Source organism: Anarrhichthys ocellatus, unplaced genomic scaffold (genome assembly GCF_004355925.1).
Source record: "Anarrhichthys ocellatus isolate YVR2014 unplaced genomic scaffold, GSC_Weel_1.0 scaffold20, whole genome shotgun sequence".
In the NCBI taxonomy this organism is placed as follows: Eukaryota; Metazoa; Chordata; class Actinopteri; order Perciformes; family Anarhichadidae; genus Anarrhichthys; species Anarrhichthys ocellatus.
This window is the reverse complement of record NW_022280050.1, coordinates 1,057,115-1,082,682: the sequence shown is the minus strand read 5'-3', so window position 1 is coordinate 1,082,682 and position 25,568 is coordinate 1,057,115. Positions and strand designations below refer to the sequence as shown.

General features: G+C 40.2%; 1 protein-coding gene across 6 annotated transcripts in view; it reads right to left on the bottom strand.

Annotated features, from left to right (window-relative positions):
- The window catches only part of lrp1bb (low density lipoprotein receptor-related protein 1Bb), a 225,048-nt gene that overhangs the window by 73,883 nt on the left and 125,597 nt on the right, over nt 1-25,568 (bottom strand). For all 6 annotated transcript variants that reach the window (XM_031858263.1, XM_031858266.1, XM_031858267.1 and 3 more), the window contains 12 exons: nt 24,132-24,314; nt 19,957-20,157; nt 17,967-18,212; nt 14,663-14,860; nt 13,742-13,946; nt 10,042-10,206; nt 9,445-9,689; nt 6,443-6,574; nt 6,002-6,229; nt 5,506-5,680; nt 5,106-5,200; nt 1,534-1,683 (listed from right to left, as the gene is read on the bottom strand). In XM_031858263.1, the coding sequence (XP_031714123.1) occupies nt 1,534-1,683; nt 5,106-5,200; nt 5,506-5,680; nt 6,002-6,229; nt 6,443-6,574; nt 9,445-9,689; nt 10,042-10,206; nt 13,742-13,946; nt 14,663-14,860; nt 17,967-18,212; nt 19,957-20,157; nt 24,132-24,314 (2,223 nt within the window). The remainder of the gene's footprint in view (nt 1-1,533; nt 1,684-5,105; nt 5,201-5,505; nt 5,681-6,001; nt 6,230-6,442; nt 6,575-9,444; nt 9,690-10,041; nt 10,207-13,741; nt 13,947-14,662; nt 14,861-17,966; nt 18,213-19,956; nt 20,158-24,131; nt 24,315-25,568) is intronic.

Below are 25,568 nucleotides of genomic sequence, written 5' to 3'. Positions count from 1 at the left end.
ACACACACACACACACACACACACACACACACACACACACACACACATACACACACAGACAAACACAAACACCCAACGACTCTCTTGTCAGTATGCTTTCTCCCTTCTCATTACCAATCTTGGCAATGAAAATGCATTTGCATAGCTCACTGGGAAGCTTCCCAATTGCAGCACTGTGCAAGTGAGACAATTTAGAAATTCTGATTTGATTTGAAAAAATAAAATAAAAATGAAATTGTATTAGTCACCCATTTGAAGTATGCAGGTATAGCCCAAATAGCAGTTTCGTTAGTTACCAATACAGTAATAAAGGTTGATTTCTGTGGGCTACTGCATTGAGTATTACTGTGACTGTACAATGCTGTCAATGCATTTCAGCAATGTTGCACATTTTCTGTAGCTGTGGCAGAGCTAGCATGTGTTTCAGTTTGAACTGACATACTGTGCTAATTGGAAGCCTCTATATTTGTAGACAAACAAGGAAACGCTGAAGAAAAGGTAAGAGCCAAACCTTGTGAGTTAAGACTGATGTAATGCGAGCTACAGTTACCGGGAGACCGGGGAGTTTTGTAACACTGTCAGTTTGTCCGATCAGAAAGGAGCTGCGATGATGTCATCAATACCGTACACTCCCGTTTCTTTGTTGAACTCACAAGAGAAGTGATATTTCTCTGTGAGCAAAATTGTGATATTTCGGCCCAAAAAATATTTTCAGGTCAGAAAGTATTTTTTGCCTTGTATTCATTGTATTGTAGATATAACGGTTTGGCATAAACAACCTAAACAAGCGGTTTCTCAAGTGTAATTAGATGTTTTGCATGCTAACTTTAAATCCACATGCTAAAACAGTTTTGTAATAGCTGCTTGGGGTGCAAGCAGCTTGGTGTGCTTTGTCACAGTTCATTAAAAAGTATTTTCTGGGCCCACAGAGCTTGGACCAGCCATCGACATTTGCCATAGTTGTGGCAGGGAATGACCCTTAAGGCCTATGAGACACATGCACCTGCAGCAATTGTTTTAACGTAATTTTTATTGTTAAAGAAAAATAAGTGTTTACATTTTTCACTTCATAAAAAACAAACATAAAAGACTGTTTATTTTTCATCAAGACCTTCCATAAATTGAATTGAATCATTTGCTCCAATAAAAGTTATTACTACCATCCCCAGTCTCCCCAATGTCTCTCCAGAAATTGCAGGTATAGATTTCGGAGGATTTCTAGATGAACCTATGAGTTGATGGATTACGTGACACATTGGATTCAACACTGATACCAAAAATCAACACATAATGAACATCCCCCTTCCTTTTCATTACGAAAGGGGTGAGAAAATCAATCATCAATCACTGCTGCACTACGTTTTAATTATATAATGCCCCCTGCTCCTTCACACAAAATGAAGCACAACTGTTGCAAGGCTGACTAAATAGCTCCATTCTACAGCCACTTGACCGGTTAAACATGTAATCCCTCCACACTCTCTGACTAATCCCTAATGGCAATCTGATGCACTCGTGACAAGCTCCACTCACCCATCACCGCCAGAGCCGTGCCTTTGGCTAACTCCCTCTTTAGAGTCTCCAGCACTTCCAGCCCATTGCCGTCCAGATTGCACCTATTGATAGTGCCATTGGCTGAGCTTATCCAGTACAGCTTGTTGGCAGTGTAGTCTATTGAGAGACCTGTGAAGGAGGACGACACCAGGTTAGCAATGATTTGTGTTAGGATTGGCTGAGACACGAGCAAACCACTACATCAGAGACTAACAAAAGAAGTAATAAATGGAAAACAAAATCATAAAATAGTAAATCAGCTGTAAAAAGGGAGTAGACTAGGCATGCTACATGTAACCTTCCTACATGTGAAATCCTTTTGACTAGACTTCAACATTGTTACAACAGTACATTTCAGAACTGCATTACCTGAACATTTGCATATTGTAGTTTCCCTGGGTTAGGGCTGATATAAAGGTTTGTGTGTTCACTGTCACATATGTGGGGGATCTCTTTGTCAGAACTCCAGCTGGCATGAAAAGGGTGAGACTGGGTGCTTTTCAATCCATTTCCTGATATGATGGTGTCTGGACAACTCACTGTCTCACACCATGTGTTGGATTTATATCTGGCAGATTCACAGTCACAATGCGTCATTAATTTACGCTTGTCCCAAGGTCTACCCCATAATCATAAATGAAGCCAGTGAAATATGGGTGTGCCCTGCAATCTGTTATGCTGGCAGGCAGGCAGAGGAGAATGAAGAAATACAGCGAAGACAATGGCGCTGATTGTGTGACAAACTGGGAGTTTGACTTTGAGCTGTGTGAAAACAGCCACTCGAAATGAAGACCAGCTAAATGTGTTTGCTAAATCAAGCTGCAGTTCCTCGCTTAAGCATGCATCATGTGGGGAGAGAGTTTACTTAAAAAGCAAGCGAGTATAATAATAGAAATATCACTCACATAAACATGACGGAAATGTTAAATATTGGGCAGCAGCAACTAAATAAGTGTTCCCAATGAATTTAAATGATTATCCTCACAGTATGAATCAGTGTTGAGCTTGCTCGGCAAGATTGCTATGCAAAAATATATCTGCGAGGACTAAGTTGCACAAACCTGTATCTTTAATCTAAGATTATGTACATTTACCCTATTTACTCTGAATATTGTCAGATATGGATGCTGGCGGACATTCACTTCCCCAAATTTCAATGATACATCAACAGAAACATCGTACATCGCTCACCTCCCTTATTTTCAGTGCATCACAGCAGAGATCATCCACAACCACTGCTCAATGATTCCTACACTTCTGCACATTTCAGACACCAAAAGGCCGATCCTACTCTACAGCTGCTTGAAGGAACTTGTGTGGACAATTATCTGAATCATTGCCCTGGATGGATTTCTTATACTAGATTTTACATCTGTGTTTTCTCTTTTTGCCCCTCTTGTTTACATCAAATTAAATGTATTTATGTTTTATTTTGAGTTGGTCAACAAGTGGATTTCTTATTCCCGTAATAGTTAATTGTAAATGGCGTTTTGAATGAACTGAAAATACAACAAAGTAATCATACAGGCACAGATATTCTAAACAACGGATGTAACAAAAAGAGTGAAAGTACTGTCCAGAATAAAACTGGATTCTGCTGCAGACCTGGATTTGTTTCTTCTCTTGTCACCTTTGCTGTCCTTTAAAAGCATCACAGATCAGTCAAAATGGTGTCTGCTGTGTGCATGCAGTAGGGTAGGTATAGTGACCAGAAACACACAGCCTACCCTTGCAGAAGAAGTGAACCTTTATTTCTATTTAAAGGGACAGTGTGGAAGTTTTAGTGGCATCTAGTGGTTTGTGGCAAGTTGCAACCAACTAAATACCTCTCAGTTCAGCCCCTCCCTTTCCAAGCGCGTCAGATAACTACGATGGCCTACAGGTAGGGACTCTACTTCAACCTAACTGCAGATATTGCAAAACAGAAAAGGCTCTCGCCAGAGCCATTTTCCATTCTGGGCAGCTGTAGAAACATGGCTGTCCGAGATAGATGACTGGCTCCCTAGGAAGATAGAAATGGATTTTTCTAAGGACACATAACGATTCTTAGCTACGGCTGATTAAAACATAGTTATAAATATGATATTCAATATCTGCCAATGAACACTGTCCAATTAAAAGATGATCCAACAGTCAGTGAATGAGTCATAATCCTCGAAGCCAGGAAGGCGGGGTTGAGCATTGCTGTAAATTTGTTCAGTTTATCAAAGGAAACAATCTCACCGATGTACAATAGGTGAACCAGAAACACAAGAGCTCATCTTGCAGTGTGGAAGGCAGCCCTTGGCAGATGGGCTTCAGCAATATGCAGTCCAAAGTAAGTTACATAAGTTAACTTACATAAGTACATTAAAACAACTTTTAACTTCACATGGGAGATGAAGACCATACTCCTGGGTTACAGTCCTGTGTTTATTTGACCTGTGGGGCCGTTTTTTTGGGGTGAAGACAGTGTCGGGAGCAAACCAGGTGCATCCATTCATAGCTATCTTATTCACCCAAGTGGATATTTACTTTCTATTGTGATACTCATTTCTGTTATAGTGCAAGATTCACATAGAACTGGTTCTATGATGCTAACATAAAGGATTTTAACACTCTAATCATGTATGAAATGAACTCCCATGGGAAGAACAAACAGAGAAAAGCAACACAAATTGTTCTTTTTTTTTGCTGCAAACTAATTTAAAAGTAAATTATTTCTTTGGGAATCAATTAGCGAAGGATACAAGTGTACACAGATAACATGTTTTTTTTTTTTCCGGTGTAGCCTTGTGTTAGTTAGTTGTTTAGATTTCAAAGAAATTGCCACTTCGACAGCTTTACCCAAGACATTCTTTGACGTTGCCTGTTGAGATAACATCACCACTGAGGAGGAGGATGCTCTGTCTGATTCTTGTTGACATTGTCGAAATGAGGAAAATATCACCAGGTACAAACATTGCTGATTCCATTTGCAACAGTTAGGGCATGTACAAGCATTGGAATGAATTGATTATAAACAGATAAACTCAACTTTTGTTATTGCTATAACTTTCACGAGAACACCTTTATCAGGTAATCTTTGTCAAATTAAGGTTCAAAAAGGGGAATTACTTCAAATGAATTTGTAATGAGGTGAACACAGATGTAAAGTGCTGCATGCAGCAGCACAGCTGTTGATGCTCGTAATTTAATTGAATGAAATTACCATAAATTGAATCCACAACCAAGGAATACTGACACACTCCCTCAATTTCTGTCTGGTTCTGTTGGATGTTTGCAGTGGGCTACCACACATCCTTCCAGACAATCAAAACAAATCAAGTGCTCTTGGATTATTGGTGAATGTTATCTATATAGTTGCTTTAATCTGGTTATTTATATTCAGATCAAATCAGATTACAATATGCATGTAAACATACGGACTTTATGTAAACTGAACAGACATAATTTGAAAATAAATGTAATTTCACGTATGTAGGAAACAATCTTCTTGGCTTGGTCACCCCTTGAGCTACAGCTGGATAGGAGGTCTAACTCAGTATGCTACATAAAGCTCTCATACTGACCTACAGGATCCCTCTGATTCTGGTGGAGGACCTTGCTGTTACTGGCATCCATGTTGGCCATGTTAATGGTGTTGCCATCTGTCCAATACATTTTCCTGTGTGGGAAGGTGCGAGGTGAATAGTTAGTGGTCCAGTTAGGCGCGAGATATACCGTATAATCAGGTTTAAAACATAGTCAATAAATATTATCGTTTTATTAACTGAAAATTGAATGTAACCCAATAGATTTTGTTCCACCTGACAACCTTGGAAATATCTGCACAAATAATTCAAGCTTATTGTCTTTACAACGACACGGCTTTGATCGCTCGTACAGGTGAAGTCTGTGGGCACGTTTCCTGGTACTATGCATCGGAGGTGAGGTGCTGATGAAGTGCACGGACTGCTCTAAGCTACTTACCCCTTGGCGGGGTGCACTACAAGGCACCTTGGCTTATCAATGCCGTGGATGATGGAGGTCTTCAGGGAGCCATCAAAGCGAGCCGCATTGATCTGAGACTCGTCATTTTCAGAGCTGAGCCAGTATAAGTTCCTGGAAAGCCAGTCTAAAGCCAGACCACGGCAGTTCACTATGTCTGTCGGGAAGAGCACGAAAAAACTATCACACCTTTGGTGCTTTACAAAACTCTTATGCAAATAAGCTCAAGCTACACAAATGGTCTTCAACAAATGACTATACTTTTATTTATATATTTGATGTACCTTGTAAACGTATCAAAGAGAGAACATAACAACAATTACATATTAAAGTTAGTTATTAATTACAACTAATACTCCATGAACAGTACTACAGAGTGTGTACCAACTAATCAGTTGCCGCACACATAAACTGTAGCACATACCGCACGCAACTTTAACTTTGTATTTTCATATGGATGTCTAGAGAACACACCCACCTGCAGAAATGATGGTCTCTAGCTGGGTGCCATTGATGAAGGCCCGTTTGATGGTTTGGGTTTTGATGTCAGCCCAGTAGATCCTCTCCTCCTGGGCATCATAGTCCACCACTGTGACATCATCAATGTCTGGCACCGTTAGCGCAGTCATGACATTCATGTAAGGGTTGTCAATGTCCACGCCACGGATTTCAGACCGCCGCACGTACAGGAGGAACCTTTTCAACGCTGGTGAGATGATTAAGAAATCAATCATTCCATACGAGCAGATCCAGGTGAGAGTGTGACAAGAACAGCCTGAATTTGAACGCCGATATCAATCAAAAGTTCAGAAATTCACATGTTAAAGCGAAACACCTGCACTGTAGTTCATAACATCATATAGTTTTACAGTAACATAAGGAGAAAGCATGAAAAAATGAGGAAGATGTTGTCACTCACCAAAGCAGGATTGTTTGTTGGGTGAAAGCTTCATAAGGTGCGGACAGGTGCAGGACGAAGTGCGGTTGTAATTGATGAGACACAGATGTGAGCAGGGACCACGTCCATCGTTCTCTTCACATGGGTTAGAGGCTGATGGGAAGGGAAGAAAGAGGAACATATACGAACACTCAGTATGAGAAATTGAGATGGCAATCGAAGAGATAGGGCCAAGATAAATTAAGACCCTAAACTGCCGACAGTTTTTTACTCGACCAGCACAGCAAGCTCACTTTACACAGCTTTCAACTGAGCACTTAGTATCCTATAGAAGCAATACACGTGTAGTCCGTTGTCATGAATTTCTTACTGTGCCCTTTTCAGAATAAATCCCCACAGTAGAACTAAGGAAAGAAACCTTCAGTATGGTTATTTTCCATCATGCTGCAATCACATTTCATGCATCATACACATCCAACTACTCTGGATGATTCATGTCAAACAAGCTCATTCAAAGTCCATTTCCTGGACTCCTTCAGCAACACATTGGAGAGTCCCATTGTATCACAAATGTGGCTTATTTAAGACAACAACTAAAAATAATTCAACTCTGTCTCTGCGTGCTGTAAACAGCACCCAGCTGACTCAGTATGCTAATATGGAGACATCTGAACAGGGCTGCATTCACCTGGATGATGGATAACAGGCAACAACAACAACAGAGCCACGGTGCTTGTTTGCTCTAAACTGTCAGATGTATTTGAAAAAGAAATAAATGAAGAAATGAGCCCACTGCTATGCTAAGACAGTGGAAATGGTGGCACTCTCTAAAAATAAAGAAAAATGAAGAAAAGTCATATTCAGCAAAGGCTCACATGTAGTGATGATACAATTTAGAATGCTAGCGCTTCTTTCGACTGAGAGACCCATATTTGCTATATCTCATTTGTCATGATAATACTGTCGACACAGTTACAGTGTGGTTTGTCTGCCTGCAAATAATAACTGTGTTCTAAATGGTATGAATATTGTATTGAGAATAACAATGATGACTGTACAAATATCCTCAGCCAAACCTCTTTGTTTATGTACTAGTACTGTACAATACTACTAGAAGTATTGAAGACTGCATAGTGCCAATTTGTGTTGAAAATTGCACACTAATTCGAAGGCTACTCAATGTATACTCAGCTTCTAACCCAGAAGCTGAGAAGAAAAATAAGTGGAAAGATTAATGATCATGGGAGCATCTGAAAAAGTAATTTTCTCCACATTTCGCTCTGTATTATGGTGCAATACACAAACACGTAGGTTTGTTTGCGATGCCCTGTCTGTAATCAACAACGTAACTGTGATGTCTTGGGACTGCCTCCTAATTTAAAAATCCTCGCTACCCATTCTAATGTAAAAACACATTCTTGGCTTTTGAACTGACACGTAATGTATTTAAAGGTTGCTTATGCCTCCAGTGGATCTCCACTGTGGCACCTGCTGAATAGATCTGCATATTGGTGTTCAGCTATCCTTTCTTCATCCATCCCCTCTTTTCTTATTCTCTGGTCCAGATGTTTGTGGTCTAGCGGAGCATCACATCCCTAGGCCTCGGTTCTGGCTAGAGTGGATAATAACCCACCCCCACCCCCTGTTGAGCTTTTCTAAAATAGGATTAGGCACGCTTTCTGTCTTCTTTGATAAAGCGCTCCCATTTGCTCACACTTATCTATGGTGAACAGTCAGATAATGCAGATACAGGAAGGAAACAAGCAAATTAACTCGTGACACACTGGAGAAGCAGAGGAATCACTGAATAGATGCAAACCCGATTACCGCAGTAATAATCCCCATTTAAAGATGGTGGCTTACATATGAAGAAGGCTGAGGCAGACACATTTGAAGCTTGGCAATGCTGAAGAAGGCCATTGAAATAGAAACTGATCCATCAACCAGGCGGTCTTGGCACTCATGGACCAACATGTTCCTTAATCCAGTGTTTTATTATTGGTTCTGCTTTAACAAATTAATCAAAAATCCATTTCAAAACAACCTATCTAGCAAAAAAAAAAAGTAAATTGAAAACAGAATTAATATGATTATCAATTTCAGCTTAGTAATATGTCTTGGAAGCTGATGACAAGATCCAGATTCAGAAGCTTTCTCTGAAAATGCTATATTATATGCAATATTAATATGGTTTCAAAACTATTTTTTTTATTTCCTCTCACCACAAGACATTCTTTACATAACTAATTGATTTGATAATTGGATATGCTACAATTATTCACGGGCAGATGTGGTTCCCATTCTGTAGACGTCTTTATTCACATTCAGTCGGGGAAAAAAAGCCTTAATAAAGTGGTATGAGCCACTTAGAATGGAATCATTTCAATGGTGAGATAAACACATTCAGGGGTACTATTAACTCAAGCTAGTTAACGCTCTGCATGAGCACCATACTCAAACATGCTCACGCTCTGCATGAGCATGTTTCCAATCAGACACATGCTCATTGATTGACAGGCCAAATTAATTTCCCTTTTTGCAACACAGGAATAAATTGTGTTTTAAAAGATAATATATCCTGAGTCAACATCCTGTATCACTGAAGGATTATAGATAGATTCAATATGAATCCTTTTTGAATTTAGATTTTTGAAAGTAAGTTTGTACTTTAAACCCCTTAACAAGCCTGAATATGACAGACCCAAAGGAGAGTTGTTAGTGCTCTTGAACCCACTGAACCGTTTTAATTGCTGCTATGGTCCTGGTCTCATTTGAATGATAATTCTTTGGAATTGGAAGGTCAGATTTATTCTAAATGATCCAGAGGTGCCATGCTAAATAGGATAACAAGCCCCCACCTTGAAGGTCTTCATTGACTGCAATGCAATGGGGTTCAAAGTCCCTACTGCATATATCTTAGGAGAGCAAACCTGAGAAATTATATATAAACCTGGTTCCAGCAAACAAAGTGAAATGACCCACTCCAACAGTAAAGCCACATTTAAAAAAAAACCTCTTCTCACCTTGTGGCTGCCTGCTGGGGTGGAAGATCTGCAAGTCAAAAGGCTGAGCACTCGTCTTCTGGATGACTGTGACATTTCCCCCCGTCCACTTATTGGCTCTCGCTAAAGTGTTCGTCCTCCAGTCTGTCCAGTAGACATTGCCTCCGAAGAGAGACACAGCAAACGGATGGGACAGGTATTCGTGGCCCCTGAGGATCTCAATGACCCCACTTCCATCATAGAGTGCAGAGAAAATGGCGTCGGAGCTGTTCCAAAGAGACCGACACAAACAGCCATATCAACGCCCGAACTGCTCTTCAAATGCATTGAAAGGGAGGAGTAAAAATAGGCAGATTAAAGTGTAACACACCAGTCCACTGATGGAACTGCTGAATTGTTCAAGACCCACTTCAAACCAAATATGGGCATTGTACATTGCAGATCTCTAAATATGACACTTCCTCAATTATTTAATGGACACTGGGAGAATGAAGCTTCAAGTTACATTTTGACTCAGGGACTGGTAAAACGTTCTGAGTATATAACGTCACACATGTATTGGAAGTTGTAAAAGGTGTGAATGCTTCTCCACACAGTGTGAAAACTCGAATGGTATACCGTGCATCTGTCCAAACGATCCTCTTTTCCAAATGATCCAGAGTCAGTCCATTAGGCCAGGCGCCGATTTCCATATCCTTGAACACAATGTGTCGACCTCCTCCACTCATTGATGCAGCCTCGATTCGGGGGAAAGTAGCATCCCAGTCAGTCCAGAAGAGGATCCTTGGAGCAGGAACCCAAAGGCAACACTTAGTATTGATCACTGGCGGTTTGTTTTTATGAGGAAAAGCAACAATAGACAAAATACCCAATTTATAGATCCACTAAAAAGGGTTGTTAGACCATAACACCATCGAAGAACAATTCCTCAGTCACATGCAATTTTCAGTGCTACAACTATAAACTGAAAAACACAGTAAATGCGTATACAATGCTGTTGAAACTGTATGTATTAACACAGACAGTGGCAGTGATGGCTGCCCAAGAACAGCACCAGCAATCCAGTGCAACCCCTCAGCATCTGCAACATGCCTCGAAATGGGAGGCCATCTGTTTTATTGTGACTTTCCACTGCTCAATGAGGCCTGAAAATGAACACCGTCACTGATGTGACCATCGGCAGAATCCTGAGTCATACTCCAACTCGGCAAATAACGCCTATGTCCTGCCTTGGTCGAAAAAGTCAGCTAGAATGAAGGAGAAAATGGGCGCTTGAGCTTAAATCACATACTGACGACAACGAAACAGTGTTAGGAAGAAATATCCTTGTCCAGATCAATAGCCGTATTCACTTGATAAGGCCTCCCTGATCGATGGCCCACTCCTTTGAGTGGATTCAAGTAATTAGATTAGAATTATTGCCCTGGAATGGAAATGCGCCTTTAGGCACCAAAAGCACCCATTAATCCTGCTCTGTACAACCATGAAATGTAGTCATCCTCACAAATGCGAAAGAGTGCTATAGGAGAGAGTGCATGAGCAGATTATTCATTTCTTAGGGGTGTTAAATTGATTTTAGGAATGTCTGGGCTTTGCTTAAATCTGAAATATACTAGCCAAAGTATACAACTGCTGGCTACTGCTCAGATGCATTCACCCAAAGTACCAAAATGAAATACAAGCAACACACCTACAACAGAGAAAATATAATCTGCTTTTTAAAAAAAAAATGTATAATTTGTACTAGTTTATTTCAAATATTATATTATATTCTTTAGATAGGGGAAATGTGTTTACAGCACTCATAAAGCAAACAACTACGTGTTTTAATTAATATATAATCACTTTGTTAGAACTCTGTGATACAATTACACTACTAATGTAGTATTTCATTTGAATCTTTAACAAATATGTACACAAATCTATCTTTTTTTAGAAACGCACTTGTCAATAATGATAGTTTTACAATAGGCCACATATGATGCAGCACATCTGGGGGACATCGAGAGAGCAGCTGTTGTTGTGTATGTAAGATTGGCTAATCGACCCGGATCCCACCCTTGTCTACCCAGACTACTTGACCAACCAGTAGAGTCACAGCACAGTGACATGATCCTTCACCAGCTTCATCACCTGTTTGCACCAGCAAAGACTGACAGATGTGCAGCTGTGTTTGAAGCAGCACCCGGCTAAGACAGAGGCATAGCTGCTGGGAGGTGAACCTGGGTCTCTGCAGTGGTGGGCGAGTGTTTTTTTCTCTCTACCTCGCTCAGATGCCCCTGAATTTTTTTTTAATCAGTATCTCTCCTTGCAGAACTAATTTCCCCGGCTTACAGCAGTTACAGCAATTTTTTTTCTTGCATGATATATTGAAACAATATTCAATAGTCAACAAAAGACATGTAACTAATTATAATTCTATTGACTTTTAGCTTATTTATTTATTTTTTGTTATTCTACAAAGAATCCCTCAAGAAGCATGTGGACATAGTTGCAAGAACCCAAAAACATCGACATTGCATTATTTGCAATCCACCGATAAAATGATTTTATGCAAATTACGAAATAACACCGTGGTCATTTCTAATTGATTAGCTGGAAGGACATGGAGGGCTGTATGGATACCAATCCCAGCCATGCGCATTAGAACAGCTTTTCAGTGAGGGATGGTCCTATTTCCTTTTCTGAAAAACTATTTATTTTTACTTAATTTAACATTTGAGGACAGAGAATCATTTTTTTCGGGATATTTAAACCTCCAACAAGCTAACCTATTACATCAAAACCTGCAAATAAGAGCAGACGTTGTGGCGGTTTGTTCAACATATTACTGATGCACTATTTTTTTAAATACTGTCAGTACTATCCATTATGCCCATCTTATCTGTCTGTAAATCAGCATCGGTCAGTGCTTTTACTGCACATTTGTTTTATCTGTGCCTTGCACAAGTGCATAGTGGATCGATGGCTACTTGTTCTCACATAAGGAACAACGATTCAGTTGACAAAATTAACTCAACCAGGATTTCCAAGAGAAAAGTGTGAGACAGTATCCTAATGAACGTGATCTAAGAAAACACGTCCTAAATGGATGTATTATGTTTACTGCTGCAGGTAGTATGCATGCACTTTTATTTTTTCCATCCATTTATTTTTATTTTTATACATAACCACAACAGAATACAACAAGCATCTAAAATGAAGTTGTCCAAATCATCCTATCAGAGTTATTTCCATCACCCTCAGCACCTCTGTCCCCGAATCTATGATCCTAACGCTGGATTACAGCACCTTCAGTGCCGGACTGTGAACGGGAAACTAAAACAGATCTTACACGCCACGGAAAAACTGATTCATAAGGAAATAAAATTGTATCCTGACACAACCCACCATGAAATCTTTGAAAATGGAAGGCCATGCCAACAGTGAAATACTCACAATTGTTTGTTTTCCGTTAACTATAATTATAAAATGCTGAACAATTATGATGCACTAAAACCTTTTATTGCTCTGTAAATCTCATTTACAGATTAAAAAGAAGGAAAAAAAATAGTAAAAACACACACACACACACCCACACACACATAGCATGAAAAACTGGCATTATGACATGACAAACCTGAGTGTTTCCTCTTTAGGTAATTCAGTTTCATTTCAAAAGGGCGGATCTCAAAGTTCCAAATTCTTAAAACAGTCCAAAACAACATACATTAACGAAGCCTCCCAGGTGCCTAATAACCAGCCTGATACCCCCAGTGTGACATCGTCTAACAACCTAATTTTACGAATTAAAAACTTTATCACAACACTTCTTACATCGAGAAAAATAAGTAATCGATGCACTGTAACAGATGTTTTCAAGTCAGAGTCACAGATCAGTCTACAAACACTCTCCACATGCATCTCAGCAGGATAAACAACCATGGTTTTGAAATGGCCCTGAGGGGAATGAATAAAAAAAAAGCATATTTTGTGATTTGTATTTGAAGGTCTTGCTTAAATTCTTTTAAAGAAGAACATTGCTGGGGAACAAAAATGAATGGGCAGTAAAGCGTCTAAAGTGGGAGCAATGGTTGGGGGGGTATTAGCTACATCAGTTGTCATTATTGTAACGGAGCGTACGGCACTGTTATTGATGTACACTATATCTGCTGCTTTAATGGACCTTAACACAGCAGAGATCTCCATACATCAAGGCAGATGCAGACGTGAGAAAAACAAGGAGGTTGTAATGTTACTTTATTCCAATCGTCTCAGTGCCTGATGGATAGCACAGCCACCAGCAGGCTCTGCATGTGGGAGGTAGTGCGTAACATACCCCTGCCCCGGGTCGAGAGCGATGGCCCGTGGATGCTCCATGCCGCCGGCAATCAGTGTGGTGCGCATATCTCCGTTAAGCTTGGCCACCTCAATCTGGTCCAGATTGCTGTCAATCCAGTAGAGTTTCCCCGTAATCCAGTCCACAGCCAGGCCCTCTGGGGTGGCCAGACCATGCTGCACGACCACCTCAATCCCTGTCACCCCTGAAAACAACAATAACAACAACAACAACATGGTAACATGACTATGTAGCACTGACATACGCTGTAGTCAAGGGGCAGAGCTGGTGGTTGTTGTATCTTTACAGTGCTCGAGGCAAAAGGGAATATTCAGAAAATTGTGGAAAGCTCTTCTATATAAAGAAGATTGCTTTCTACAGGGTTACATGAAGATTTGTTAAAAGGGTTTTCCAAGAATATTTACAATATAGCCGTTTGCAATTATTCTCAGATGCTGAGGATTTTGTGCGTGCCTCACTAAAGGGTGAAATAGGTACAACTATGAGGTGAATTCTACAGCTCCGCAGAGGAAATAAAGGCAGGTGAACACGGTGAATGTACTGCCACCAACAACAATACAGAGCAAAAGGAGAAATTCTGATTCATCATTTTATGAGGGGGGAGATATTGTACTACAACAGCTCAGGACTTCTGGTCCTGCAGTATTTTTCAACTTTGGACTACCTGTGATAAATTTGCAGGGAGAGACAAACGGACAATATCAACTCACAGCATCAGACCTGAGTATGCGTAACAACAGTTGAGTAAACCTAGAGTGTTATCATCGCCAGTGTCTCAGACCTCCATTACAGCGGCCGCAGCACAGATGAGCATGACATGACTCTCTTTAGCCAATACATCACAGCAGTCTTCAGATAGCAAATGTTTGTGGGGGCGTATGTATTTGTGTGTGAAAATACCGCCAGACTCGGAAAGCCTTCCTCTGTAGATCTTATCCTCCACCACATCTGTCCAGTAAAGGAGGCTGTGATTAAAGTGGAAGTCTAGCGCAATGGTGTTCCTCAGTCCCGGCACCAGCAGGCTGTAGTCCCGCTTGTGAAGGTCTATTCGTCTTATCTCGTGTCGGATTGAGAAAATGATGAAAGCCTCAAAGGGATCTGGCCAAGGAGAGAGACAGGAAACAAGCACCTTATTTGTTTTTAAAGTTTAAATTGCGACTCGACAATGCATGACATCATGTCCAGCTTTGGACATGATGGAGTGAGCAGAGAGGGCGCTCTTTTTCTTTAACAAGAGTATTTTCTGAGGAACATTATTGTCAAACGTTACAAAGTAACAATTGAAAACATGACATGGGTCTCCTCAAGTGCAATGTCACACCCATGAACATACACACACACACCAATCTACACATACATTCACTCACACATAGCTGAGCTGAGCTTTATGTGTCAGACAGACACTATCGTAACAAAGACCAAAAAAAGCCTGTTTGTGGGAGCAGGTCGGCCTGGCGGTCACAAATTGTTGCTGGTGAGTGTCTGCTTTTCACGCCCTATGTGCGCCCTATAGGTGTCTGACTGATCGTCCTACTTGTTCTAACTTCACGGCTGTCCTATTGAGTGCTGACATCCATAACCGTGCTACAAATTATGAGGGCAAGCATCCTCCGGTTGGTGCTCATGGTGAAAAAAAAAAGTCAAACAAATAGATAGTAGCCTAAATAGATAATAAAAAAACACTTTTCATTGAAACATGTTTTATTATAAAGCAGGTCTAAGTGCTATTTAAATACTGTGAAAGTATCATAATGCTCAATCCATGGGGAAATATATTCCATCTTCAGAAACTCTGCCTTTAAACAAACCGTCAGGGTTTTCTGTACTGTTGCAATGTCACAACTATACAATATATGAACATTTCACAGTTTTACATTAAACATCCTAAATTTGTCCCAATTTATTTCCTTGTTGCAGTTAAGGAAAACATATATAAAAAGGAAAGTTTACACGAACCTGGAAATGAGCATAATATGTCTCCTTTAAATCTTCAGTCATTCCTATTTATCCTACAATACCAGTGCACTTAGAATAAACATGAAGCAAACCTTCAGCTATAATCAAAATGTTCTGTGCTTCTCTTTTTTTAAAGTGAATTGTTTATTTTTTCTGAATATCCCGACATGTGTTTTTAACGTCAGTGCTTTGGTCAGCGTTTGTTGTTTTACAGTGTGCTCCGTCAATAAATTGACTCAAGGCTGGGCTAAAAAAGGCAAGGGATCAAAGAAAGCATACGCTTCCATTATTAAAATGCATCGGCTTATTAACCTAGCAACCATCAAAGATCTACCTCATGCTTTTTGTTTTTTACATTAGCTAAACAAATCCAATTGAACTGACTACCAAAAGCAACTATAGTGCATACATATTATAGGCCTTTTTTTAAAGAATACATGTTGACATGTTATAGAAGGTGAAAATAATAAACTAATGACGGCTGAATTCCATTTAGCTGCTTCAGTCTCAGGGTCCTCGCAGTGTGCATGCTGGCTCACGGCTTCGTAAGACACTTGAAGAGAATGGAACCATTGTTTATGTTGTCAGTAAAAAGCTTCTCCTACTGCCCTAGGAAAAATCTAAATGTCTGCTGTGAAAAAGACCTATTGTTTCTTTTCATGTGACACTACATAACTGGTGCTAGCTCCATCTATTATTAGCTGGTAGAATTGGAACATAACTGATGCTCCAATCACTAAAGCAGGGTTATGACTCTCACTGAGATACAATCTATTTCCCATTAACATATGGTGGACATGTATAACAATAACATGTTTGAATAAAGTACATTGTGCAGATCAATTGAAGCAATTTGCCTTAATTTAGTTCTAAATATTCATTTCACTCAGCTTGCTCTCTCTCTGTCTCTGTTGATCCACTGTGCACAGGGCATACTGTACTTTACAATATACCTCCCTGGTTTATACCACTATGTAGAGCACATTTATATGCATCAGTTGCAGCCAAATCAATTGGTTTCCAAGCACTGTGGGAATCAACACATTACAGTTTTCCATTTTCTGTAAAAGTGGATGCATTTGAAAGTGGTCTCGAAGAAGTTGCTAAATCTAGTCGCAAGTCCTAAAGCTGGCAACAGAGCTTGTATACTGAACTTCTCTGGCCTTGCCCACTGAGGTTTAGTTCAATCAGTAAGATTATTTCTGCTTCCGAGAAATGTTTGTACAACTAAAACTCTGCCAACAACATTCTAGACTAAACCATTCTTTAGGGAGCAGAACTGTAAAAAATGCAATTAAAATGGTGTCCTTGCTTCAATGACACATTTTGGTGTTGCTAGCTATAATGTTACTGGAGTGAAGATATGTTCTTGCAAATCTTTTATTCCTGAGATGTGCAAAGGAAAATGAGGTGTGGATGTGTCCTAGGGACTTCACAAATAATCCAATAACGCCTCTCTTCTTTGTATATTGGAATGTTTGTGTTTGTATACAGAATCTGATTTATGATGAAGCTTTTAAATTCTGATCGGCTTCCACAAAAAAATTGTGTATTCTTTTCCTGCGTTAATGTAAGATTAAAGCTGCAACTGCCATCAATCCCGGAGTGAAATAGAGAAGCAAGTAATCAAAACGGGGTCCATAACTCTGAAGGTGACAAGCAACAGCATGTGTGTGTGTATTTCAGGAGCGCTCTCATCAAATACATTATTCAATAAGAGAGGAGCTGATAGTCTGAATTTGAAATGTGATACTACATGGGCGAAACAGTCTTGTCTGTATTGGATTAGTCCAGAGGTGAAGTTGTGTGCGGTTGAATGAAGTAACAAAGCTCTGGTGGTTTGAGAAGGAAGAACACGCTTCCTTCACTCAGCATCAGTACCGATAGAAACAGACAGGACCCATCGCCCAGATGTCTCTTCAGATTTTAAACTGATTAAATTTGATTTGACAGTACTCTATATCAACACTTAATACTCGTCTTCAGACTACCTCTCCTGTTCCCCCGCAATAACACAAGAACCTTAAAATTCTGTAGTTTGACTTTTATTCCTTCCAAGTTTGTTTTATCTATGGTGTGAATCTTGCATTAATAATTGATACTTATTCGTCATTAAGGGTACCAACACTCCATGAACACAGTCAAGCTTCCAACGCGATAAACTTCAATTACTCACAGTCACACAACCATCACAGCCGCCTAGAGTTTCAGTAAAAACAAAACATTAAAAAAAGCTAGAGTCTGTTACCTGTGCTGTGACAGCTGTCTCCGTCTGGGTCGAGCGTCCACCCTGGATAACAGGAGCACTTCACCGTGGTCTTGTACTGCTCACACACCTGGCTGCACTTCAGGTGACTGCTGCAGTAATCCACCACTTCACATGTCTTGTTACTGGAGTCTAGGTGGAGCCCAGGGGGACAGAAGCACACAACCCCTTTTCCTGGTGCCACGGTGCACTGGTGACTGCAGCCCCCTCTGGCTACAAGACACATATCTGGGGTGAAGAAAGGCCAAACATCCTTAGAAACGGTGCAGACATTGGAGGTGGGGCTGGGATTTGAAAGAGCATTCAGAAAAATACAGTGTGTGTGTGTGTGTGGTGGCTCTGTAAGATGGTAGTGTTTGAATCCGGATCTTACGGACACATTTATTGTCAATAATTGCATGCAATCTTTAAGTCACATGGATAACATATTTTCAACTTTTCTGTTGAGCTGGTTCAAATCAATCAGACTATCAAGGTCTCTTTGAACACATAATTGTTTATGAGGAGGCAGAAACCCTCTTCTCAGCTTTGATAACACGGACACTCAAAGGTCCTGGAGGCCCCCCCCCCCCCCCCCGCCCAGAGGCTTGGTTAGTGACGCTCTAGGAAATGGACCTCCATGTTTACACTGCTCACTTCAGGAGATTAAACGGTTGGGGTTATTCACATGAGATCCGTTTCTTCTCTCTTTAGGCTGCTGGATGAACTCTTCCACATTTGCTGTCATCGAGAAGCCAGAATATTAGTTTGTGTTCTGTCCCTTTCTGAGACAACACACCGTTTCCTGGCCAAGCGCTAAGCTGCTCTATGTGAAGGATGCAGCAGGGCGCCTCTGGGAGATGTTCTTCACCATCTCATGATAAAACATCAGATGAACGATTAAAGTTAAAGTTAGCACGAGTCCCGTGAGGCGTCTCAGCAGGTAACGTGTCCTGAAACGCTACAGTGAAAATTAGAGGATGTGAAAGTGCTTCCGCTTTTCCAATTAATTTTTCTGCAACTCTGCCAGTCTGATAAAAAAAAAAAGTAAATTGTGAGGAATAAAGAGCTATATTTGGAAAGAGAAGAGGAATGTGCTGCAGTTTTCATTTGCAATGTAAATGTGGTTTGCTAAATTGCAACTGTTTTCTTTGTTTTATTTTCTCTAAAACAAATAAAGAAATGCCAATCAAAGAGCCTTAAAACACAGCTGGGAGCATTGCAACATCCAACAAGCATAAAAGTCTCTGGGAGCCATTATTTATGACAGTTTTTTGTTGGTCTTTTCACTTTAAAGTGATTCTTCACCCAAAATATATCTTTTGAGTATCAAACACTGACCCCCTGTAGGCTTGAAGTGTGGCTATAAAAAGCTCCTCGGGAAGAACAGCAGCTATGGTCAGCATGAATTTTGTTGGTATAACAACTTTTTTTCAACTTAAAGTAAGAAAATCAATATAAACTTCTCAAACTTCTCAAAATCGTACTTGTCAGTCTGTCACCCTCCTTGGAGGTCAGAATGTCAGGAAGAAGCAGTGTATTCAGCCAAAGATATGACTGATTGGGACAGACTGACCACACCGATGTACAGTATTATGTCGTTATGTCTATTTGTCTGCTGTGTAAGAGGTTACCATCGAACTATTGGAATCTATTGTGACAGACGCAGCTCAATTAGTATTAGTATAATAATAGTATTTTTGTTTTGGTGGGGAAGAATATGACTAGCCTGCACAGAGCCCTGATCACAACCTCATCAAGCACCTTTGGGATGGCCTGGAACAGCAGGTCAGTGCCCAATCTCTAACATCTTGTGGAAAAACCCTCCCAGACAGGTAGCAGCTACTACGACAGCATATAAATGTCAATAGTGGTGGAATGAGATTTTTAGAAATCAAATGTTCTGATTATCTACTCTACTTAATTTTCAGGATCTTGCAGGAGGACAAAATAAAAAAAAAAGACTTGACATGCAGAGACAGAACCAACGTACCGCAGATGGGTCCTTCGTCCGAGCGGTCTGCACAGTCCACTTTGCCATTGCAGATCTTATCAGCTGTGAGGCAGACAGAGGTGTCGTTGGCACAAGGGTACTTGGGTGGCTTGCAGACAGCAGACTCACAGGACTCTTCATCCGAGCGGTCCTCACAGTCCATGTCCCCGTCACACACCCAGCTCTTCGTGATACACTTGCCTGCAGAGAATGGAATGTGGAGTCAGGCAGACTTTAGCTTTTTTTAATAACTTAAAAACTTCACTGCAGTTCAAACGATGTAATCTCGCTTTAGTTAGTATAGAATAATATGGGCTCCTCAATGAGGTTGCCCGTCTTATAACTGAAATTTAACTAGTGCTTTCAGTGCTTGCATTTTCCAATTTTGGATTAGACAAATGTTTCATTACTTAGTTATTTTACCAAATATTTGATATAAATATTAGACAGCAAAAATGCCACGCTTTTCTTTCCCCAGGGGGCCTCAGTCAACAACAAACTCTTTCTCAGTTCTGTGCTAAATGTTCAACTTGATGAAAACAAACCCCACAAGATCAATATTCCTTACACTGATACGTACAGTATCATGTGTAATTCCCTCATTGTAGGTGAGATAGAGGTAGCTGGAATCACTGAGGGTGATGAGGAAGAAAAGAATGCACACACTGGGATGTATCATTTTGGCATGCTCTCAGGTAAAGCCTGGATAGCAGCATATTCAAATTGACATTTTTTCCCATCAAGGCTACAACATAGGGGCTTGTGTTCTTAATGGTTTATGCTCGGTGCCGGATCAATGCAAACCAACATGGGAGGCTGAAAGCGACTGCAGTGGGTGTGTGGATTTAGTGTGAGATCAAGCGTGTCTGTGTGTGTGTCTGTTTGGCTTCAGATCACTTCTAAGCTCCAGTTGTCCGCACAAAAATAGTCAGATGACACTTTTGATTTAGCTCTTCATTTTCTAAATGCCTAATATGATGCAAGTGCAGTTGCATGTGAAAATGCAAGCATATGTGTTATTCAAGTACACAAGCTTTTCATGCGTAAAATATGGATGACACTTTGGGGCACAGAAATGTTCCATTTGAACCGTCATCAAAATGGGAGTGTTTGCGGTAATGGACATGGACAAGGAAGTTAATCATTTGTACGGCTGAATGAAGCAGTCTGGATCCTGATTTCACCTTAAATGACAATGGAAATCTCACAACTTCAATTTGAGCAGTTTTATGAGTGCATGAGTTTGTGGCTCAAAAAGGGAGAAAAAAAAAAAGATATTTTTCAGGGAGTGGGAGGCACAAAAGGGAGGAAGTACTGCTGAGTGTGTTTACTTACTATAACCATTGCTTATTACTTTGAGTAGGAAATGTATTTTTTATATTCTTTCCGAATACAGAGAGCCTCAAACAAAAGCTGAATCTTTAATGCAATATAAATGCAGCTTATCAACAGATTTCCTGCAGAGATGATAACTTTTTTATTGATGTTGGTCCCTCCTCTACACAAAGCTGAAGATTATTTTTCAATAATGGATGAGTAACTGTATGGTCGTTGAGGTTGTTTTTTGTTGTATTTTGCTCATCATTAAGGTTTCTATACTGATAAGATATTCATATTTATTGTCATCTTATATATGTTTATGTTTATGTTTTGAAGATTACGTCTAATACAGTACCAGGCTCTAGTTGAAATTTCATTCTTCTATATTTTGCTAGATTTCAGATTAATGTAAAGGCTACGCAAGTTGTACAGTATGAGCACAGGAGCCTTCTAATGGGCTGTATAGGATTGATCACTCACCACTGCAGAAGAGTGCTCTGAAGTATGTATGCATGTGCTTTGATCACCAGTACATGCATCTGTGAAATACTTAAATAATGTATGTACCTATTAGATCCTCAATCAAAAACACACTTCTGGGGGGAACTTAGTCTTCTATCAATCTGGAAAATACCGGCCTAGAATAGCGAGTAGCTGCCAACACAACCAGTCATGGTTGAAAAAAAGTTGGTGGAGGAGAAATACTTTTCTTCTCATACTGTACACAGTTCAGAGCACTTCTCTCAACCATCGCAAGCATATTATTCAAAGTACTACACATGGACATGGGTAGAGACATACCCAACTCAACCTACTAATGATAGTCATGGGCTGGAGACACTCACTACTTTCCCATTGCCTGAGGCGGTGGTCCTGGACTAAGCCTGTGAACACTGGATGATCTGTGACTCTGAGAGGGACATTGCCAGATGGAAACAGTGACGACATAATTGAGGGCCTGAAACGTGAGCTGCTTCTCCAGGTTCTGACATCTGGCCTACTGTCCAAGTTGCCTGAGACAGGTTCCTCCCAGACTGGAGGCCTAACCAAGGCAGTAGCACTTGTGAATGACAAAAACAAAACATAGAGTGATACAACCACGATATCTTTTTTTTTCTAACAATACGACAATATGTGTCGATTGACAGTTGACTTCAACACATCCCTTTTTTAACAAAAACGACCAAATGGGTCCTAAATTCCTCAATTGGGCTTACATATTAAAATGTTAATACCTATATTTACAGGAGCAACTTCTCTAAATAATCTCTTTTTGTTGAAGAATCCTTCTCAATTCCCGTTCATATAAGGGGAGAGATTGGATAGAAATATCTACTATTGCACTCTCAACTGTATGTTCAGCTATTTTGGTTTTGCCTTGTCTTGTTGTTGTTTTTCAACTGACATTTTAACAACTAAATCAATTTTATTCAGTACTGTTGCAGGGGAAAGTCCACATAACAAATTCCTATCTGTGTTTGTGATTTATCTTGCACATGTGGAAATGCATCCATCCCCAAAGGTTGAATGACCGAGATAAAGCATCCATATTCCCAGCATTCGAACTGGGCATAGGTCTAGAGACCTAGTCTCACATCTTGGTTTTATCAGAGGAGTTGAGAAAAAAAAGAAAGAAATACAGCTCGTCCTTCCTTTAATCCATCAGAACTGTTGGCCCCTTCCAGAAACCCTTTTGAATAGTAGTGGAGAGGGCACTCTGTGCTTCAGAGGAGGACAGCATGAACTGCACCAGTGCACAGGGGTGTGACACTGCAGAATTACAGTGAATAATAATTGTGTGGTCCAACCAACCTTTCACCACGCAGCATTGCCTCCATTCTTGATAATACTGTCAAGGGATGAGCGGGAAGGCTGCAGAGCTAAAGACAGAGAGCAACTGAATCTCTCTCTGACCTTCTCTTTTCAGCTGTGGAGAAGAAAGTGGATGCTGGGTTTGGGTACGTGGGGAGTTTATACAGGCCATTTAAATGGTCTGTTCTAATTGGTTGAACAAGTACATGTAAACTGCACTGCACTGCTCCAAAGTGGAGAATGGTTAAGCCTCTCGAGCCCGTTAGAGAGTGAGTCCTTTATGAAAAGGAAGAGAGTCATTTGGCAGCTTAATTTATAACTGATACACACAAAAAAAAAATGTACATGAAATGACTGAGAAAAACCCGAGAAAAAGACCCGGGTGAAAATGTCGAGGAGATATTTTCTATTACAGCTTAGTTAAAATCTTTCGGCTGTGTTCAAACTCCAGAACGCCATGCTTCATTTCGAGGTGGAACTCACGATTGTTTTTGATGATTTTTTATGATGTAACCCACACACAAAGTAACAAAATGAGGAAAAGCTGTCCATATAATCAATGTGTCTTCACATCATTTCGATACCAAAACTCTATACAGTCAACAATCAAGTCAGCTGATTTGGCTTTCTCTCTGTTGCTGCGTGTTACTGTCCGTAATGCTCAAATTAGTTCAGCCAGGCTGCCATGCGGTGCTAAAACCATGACATCTGTCCCAGGCGAATGATGCAAGAGTTACTCACTGAACTCAAATGCAAGCTGAATTTAGTTTTCATGCCTCAGGATCTGTTTTATACATCAACCAACATTGTCAAATGACTAATTAAACGTAAAAAAATGAACACTACAACAGTGTTTGCACATGTCAGACTTCATTTAAAACTTCTGGAAGCTATATAAGAGCCATGCATTCAGTGACAAGTCCCCGATACAGTAAAAAGGAAGCACCACTATCAGCATCTTTTTTTCGATACAAATAGTTGCTGTTGTATATCTTTCACTTCTGACCTCAGTGTGTTGTTTGGCAGTGCACTGTATTCACTACCTGTATCTTTGCAGGTGAACTTGGCCTTGGGGTCGCACATCCTTTTGGTGCCCTCGCAGTCTTTCTCGTCACTCCCATCCTCACAGTCCTTGTCTCCGTCACACCTCCAGCGTTCTGGGATGCAGGTTCCGTCTGTGACACAGTGAAACTCCTCTCCACTGCACTCGATCACGGATGGCAGCACTGAAACAAAAAGTCATTCAACAATTACTGTTACACAGATCTACAGCACATTGTCATGAGACATCTTGTACTGTTTAAAAATATGTATCTTTGCAAGTGGAGCACTTGGCAGCAGTAGCAGGTCAGTAAGTTATTTCATTTTCAGCATTTGAAATACTAATCTCGATTGGAGGAGCTGAAGAAGTATTGGATTATGAACTTCCAAAGTCATTTGTGGTGTTATATCTAGGCAACTGTTCAATGTGAGGATCCAATATCTGGTTTAAATCCTGTTCGACGAACAAGAAGGCAATCACCAGGAAGTGGTGCAAAGAGGCTCCTCCTACTTTAAGACACTGGCTGGACACTGTAAAAGAGATATTAGAAATGGAAAGACTCACACATGTACTGAGAATGCAATCGTCGTCATTTTTGGAGAAATGGGACAAACTGACTTCTTATAAGACCCTTTACAGAGTTACCACTAGAGCCATTGAATAGAGACAGGGACATCTTGTGTTGTATAATCACTGCTCATGTTTGTTCTCTTGTCACTAAATGAAAACCAACAAAACTAAAGTTGAAAAAAGAGAAATAGTAATCTTTAAGATTTTCATTGAAATACATGTCTCTATCTGATGCCGATTGAAATAACACAATGGCGACTGAGCCTGTGGCCCACTGATGAAAGCCCTGGCATATGAAGCATATGAAGTATTGAAGTATTACGATAATGTCTGCAGTGACATTCCCAGAACAAATCCCAAGGGCGCTCTCTGGGAAGTGAGGTCCAAAAACATGCCTGCAATTACCATTAATCGCCATAAGTGCCGCCACAGAGAACAAAATGGAGATCTGCCAGATTGTAACTTAAAGGTTTATGCCTGTAAGATGTCTCTGTCTTGTTTAATGACTATGTGCACTATTTCTTTCTCCAGCTTGGGTTTAGGAAGCGATACCGCTACACCATTATGTTGTATGTGTTGCAGGTATCGGAGCCACTGGACCAATCATCTGATGAGAGTTCATTCACAAAATAAATGGCAGTGTGAAATACATCCCATTCTTTTAATAATGGCTTAATATTGATAAATAATTTCATAGGAACAAAATTGTATATTTTAAACATATAAAGACATTCTAAAGCAAATAACACCAGGAGAACTACAGTATTAAGAGGCACTATATGCATGCATTTAAAATCAGTGTAGTGTGGTGTATCTTCAGTATAGATATAGATAATTTGGTTGATACTTAAAAAGTCAAACCCCCAAA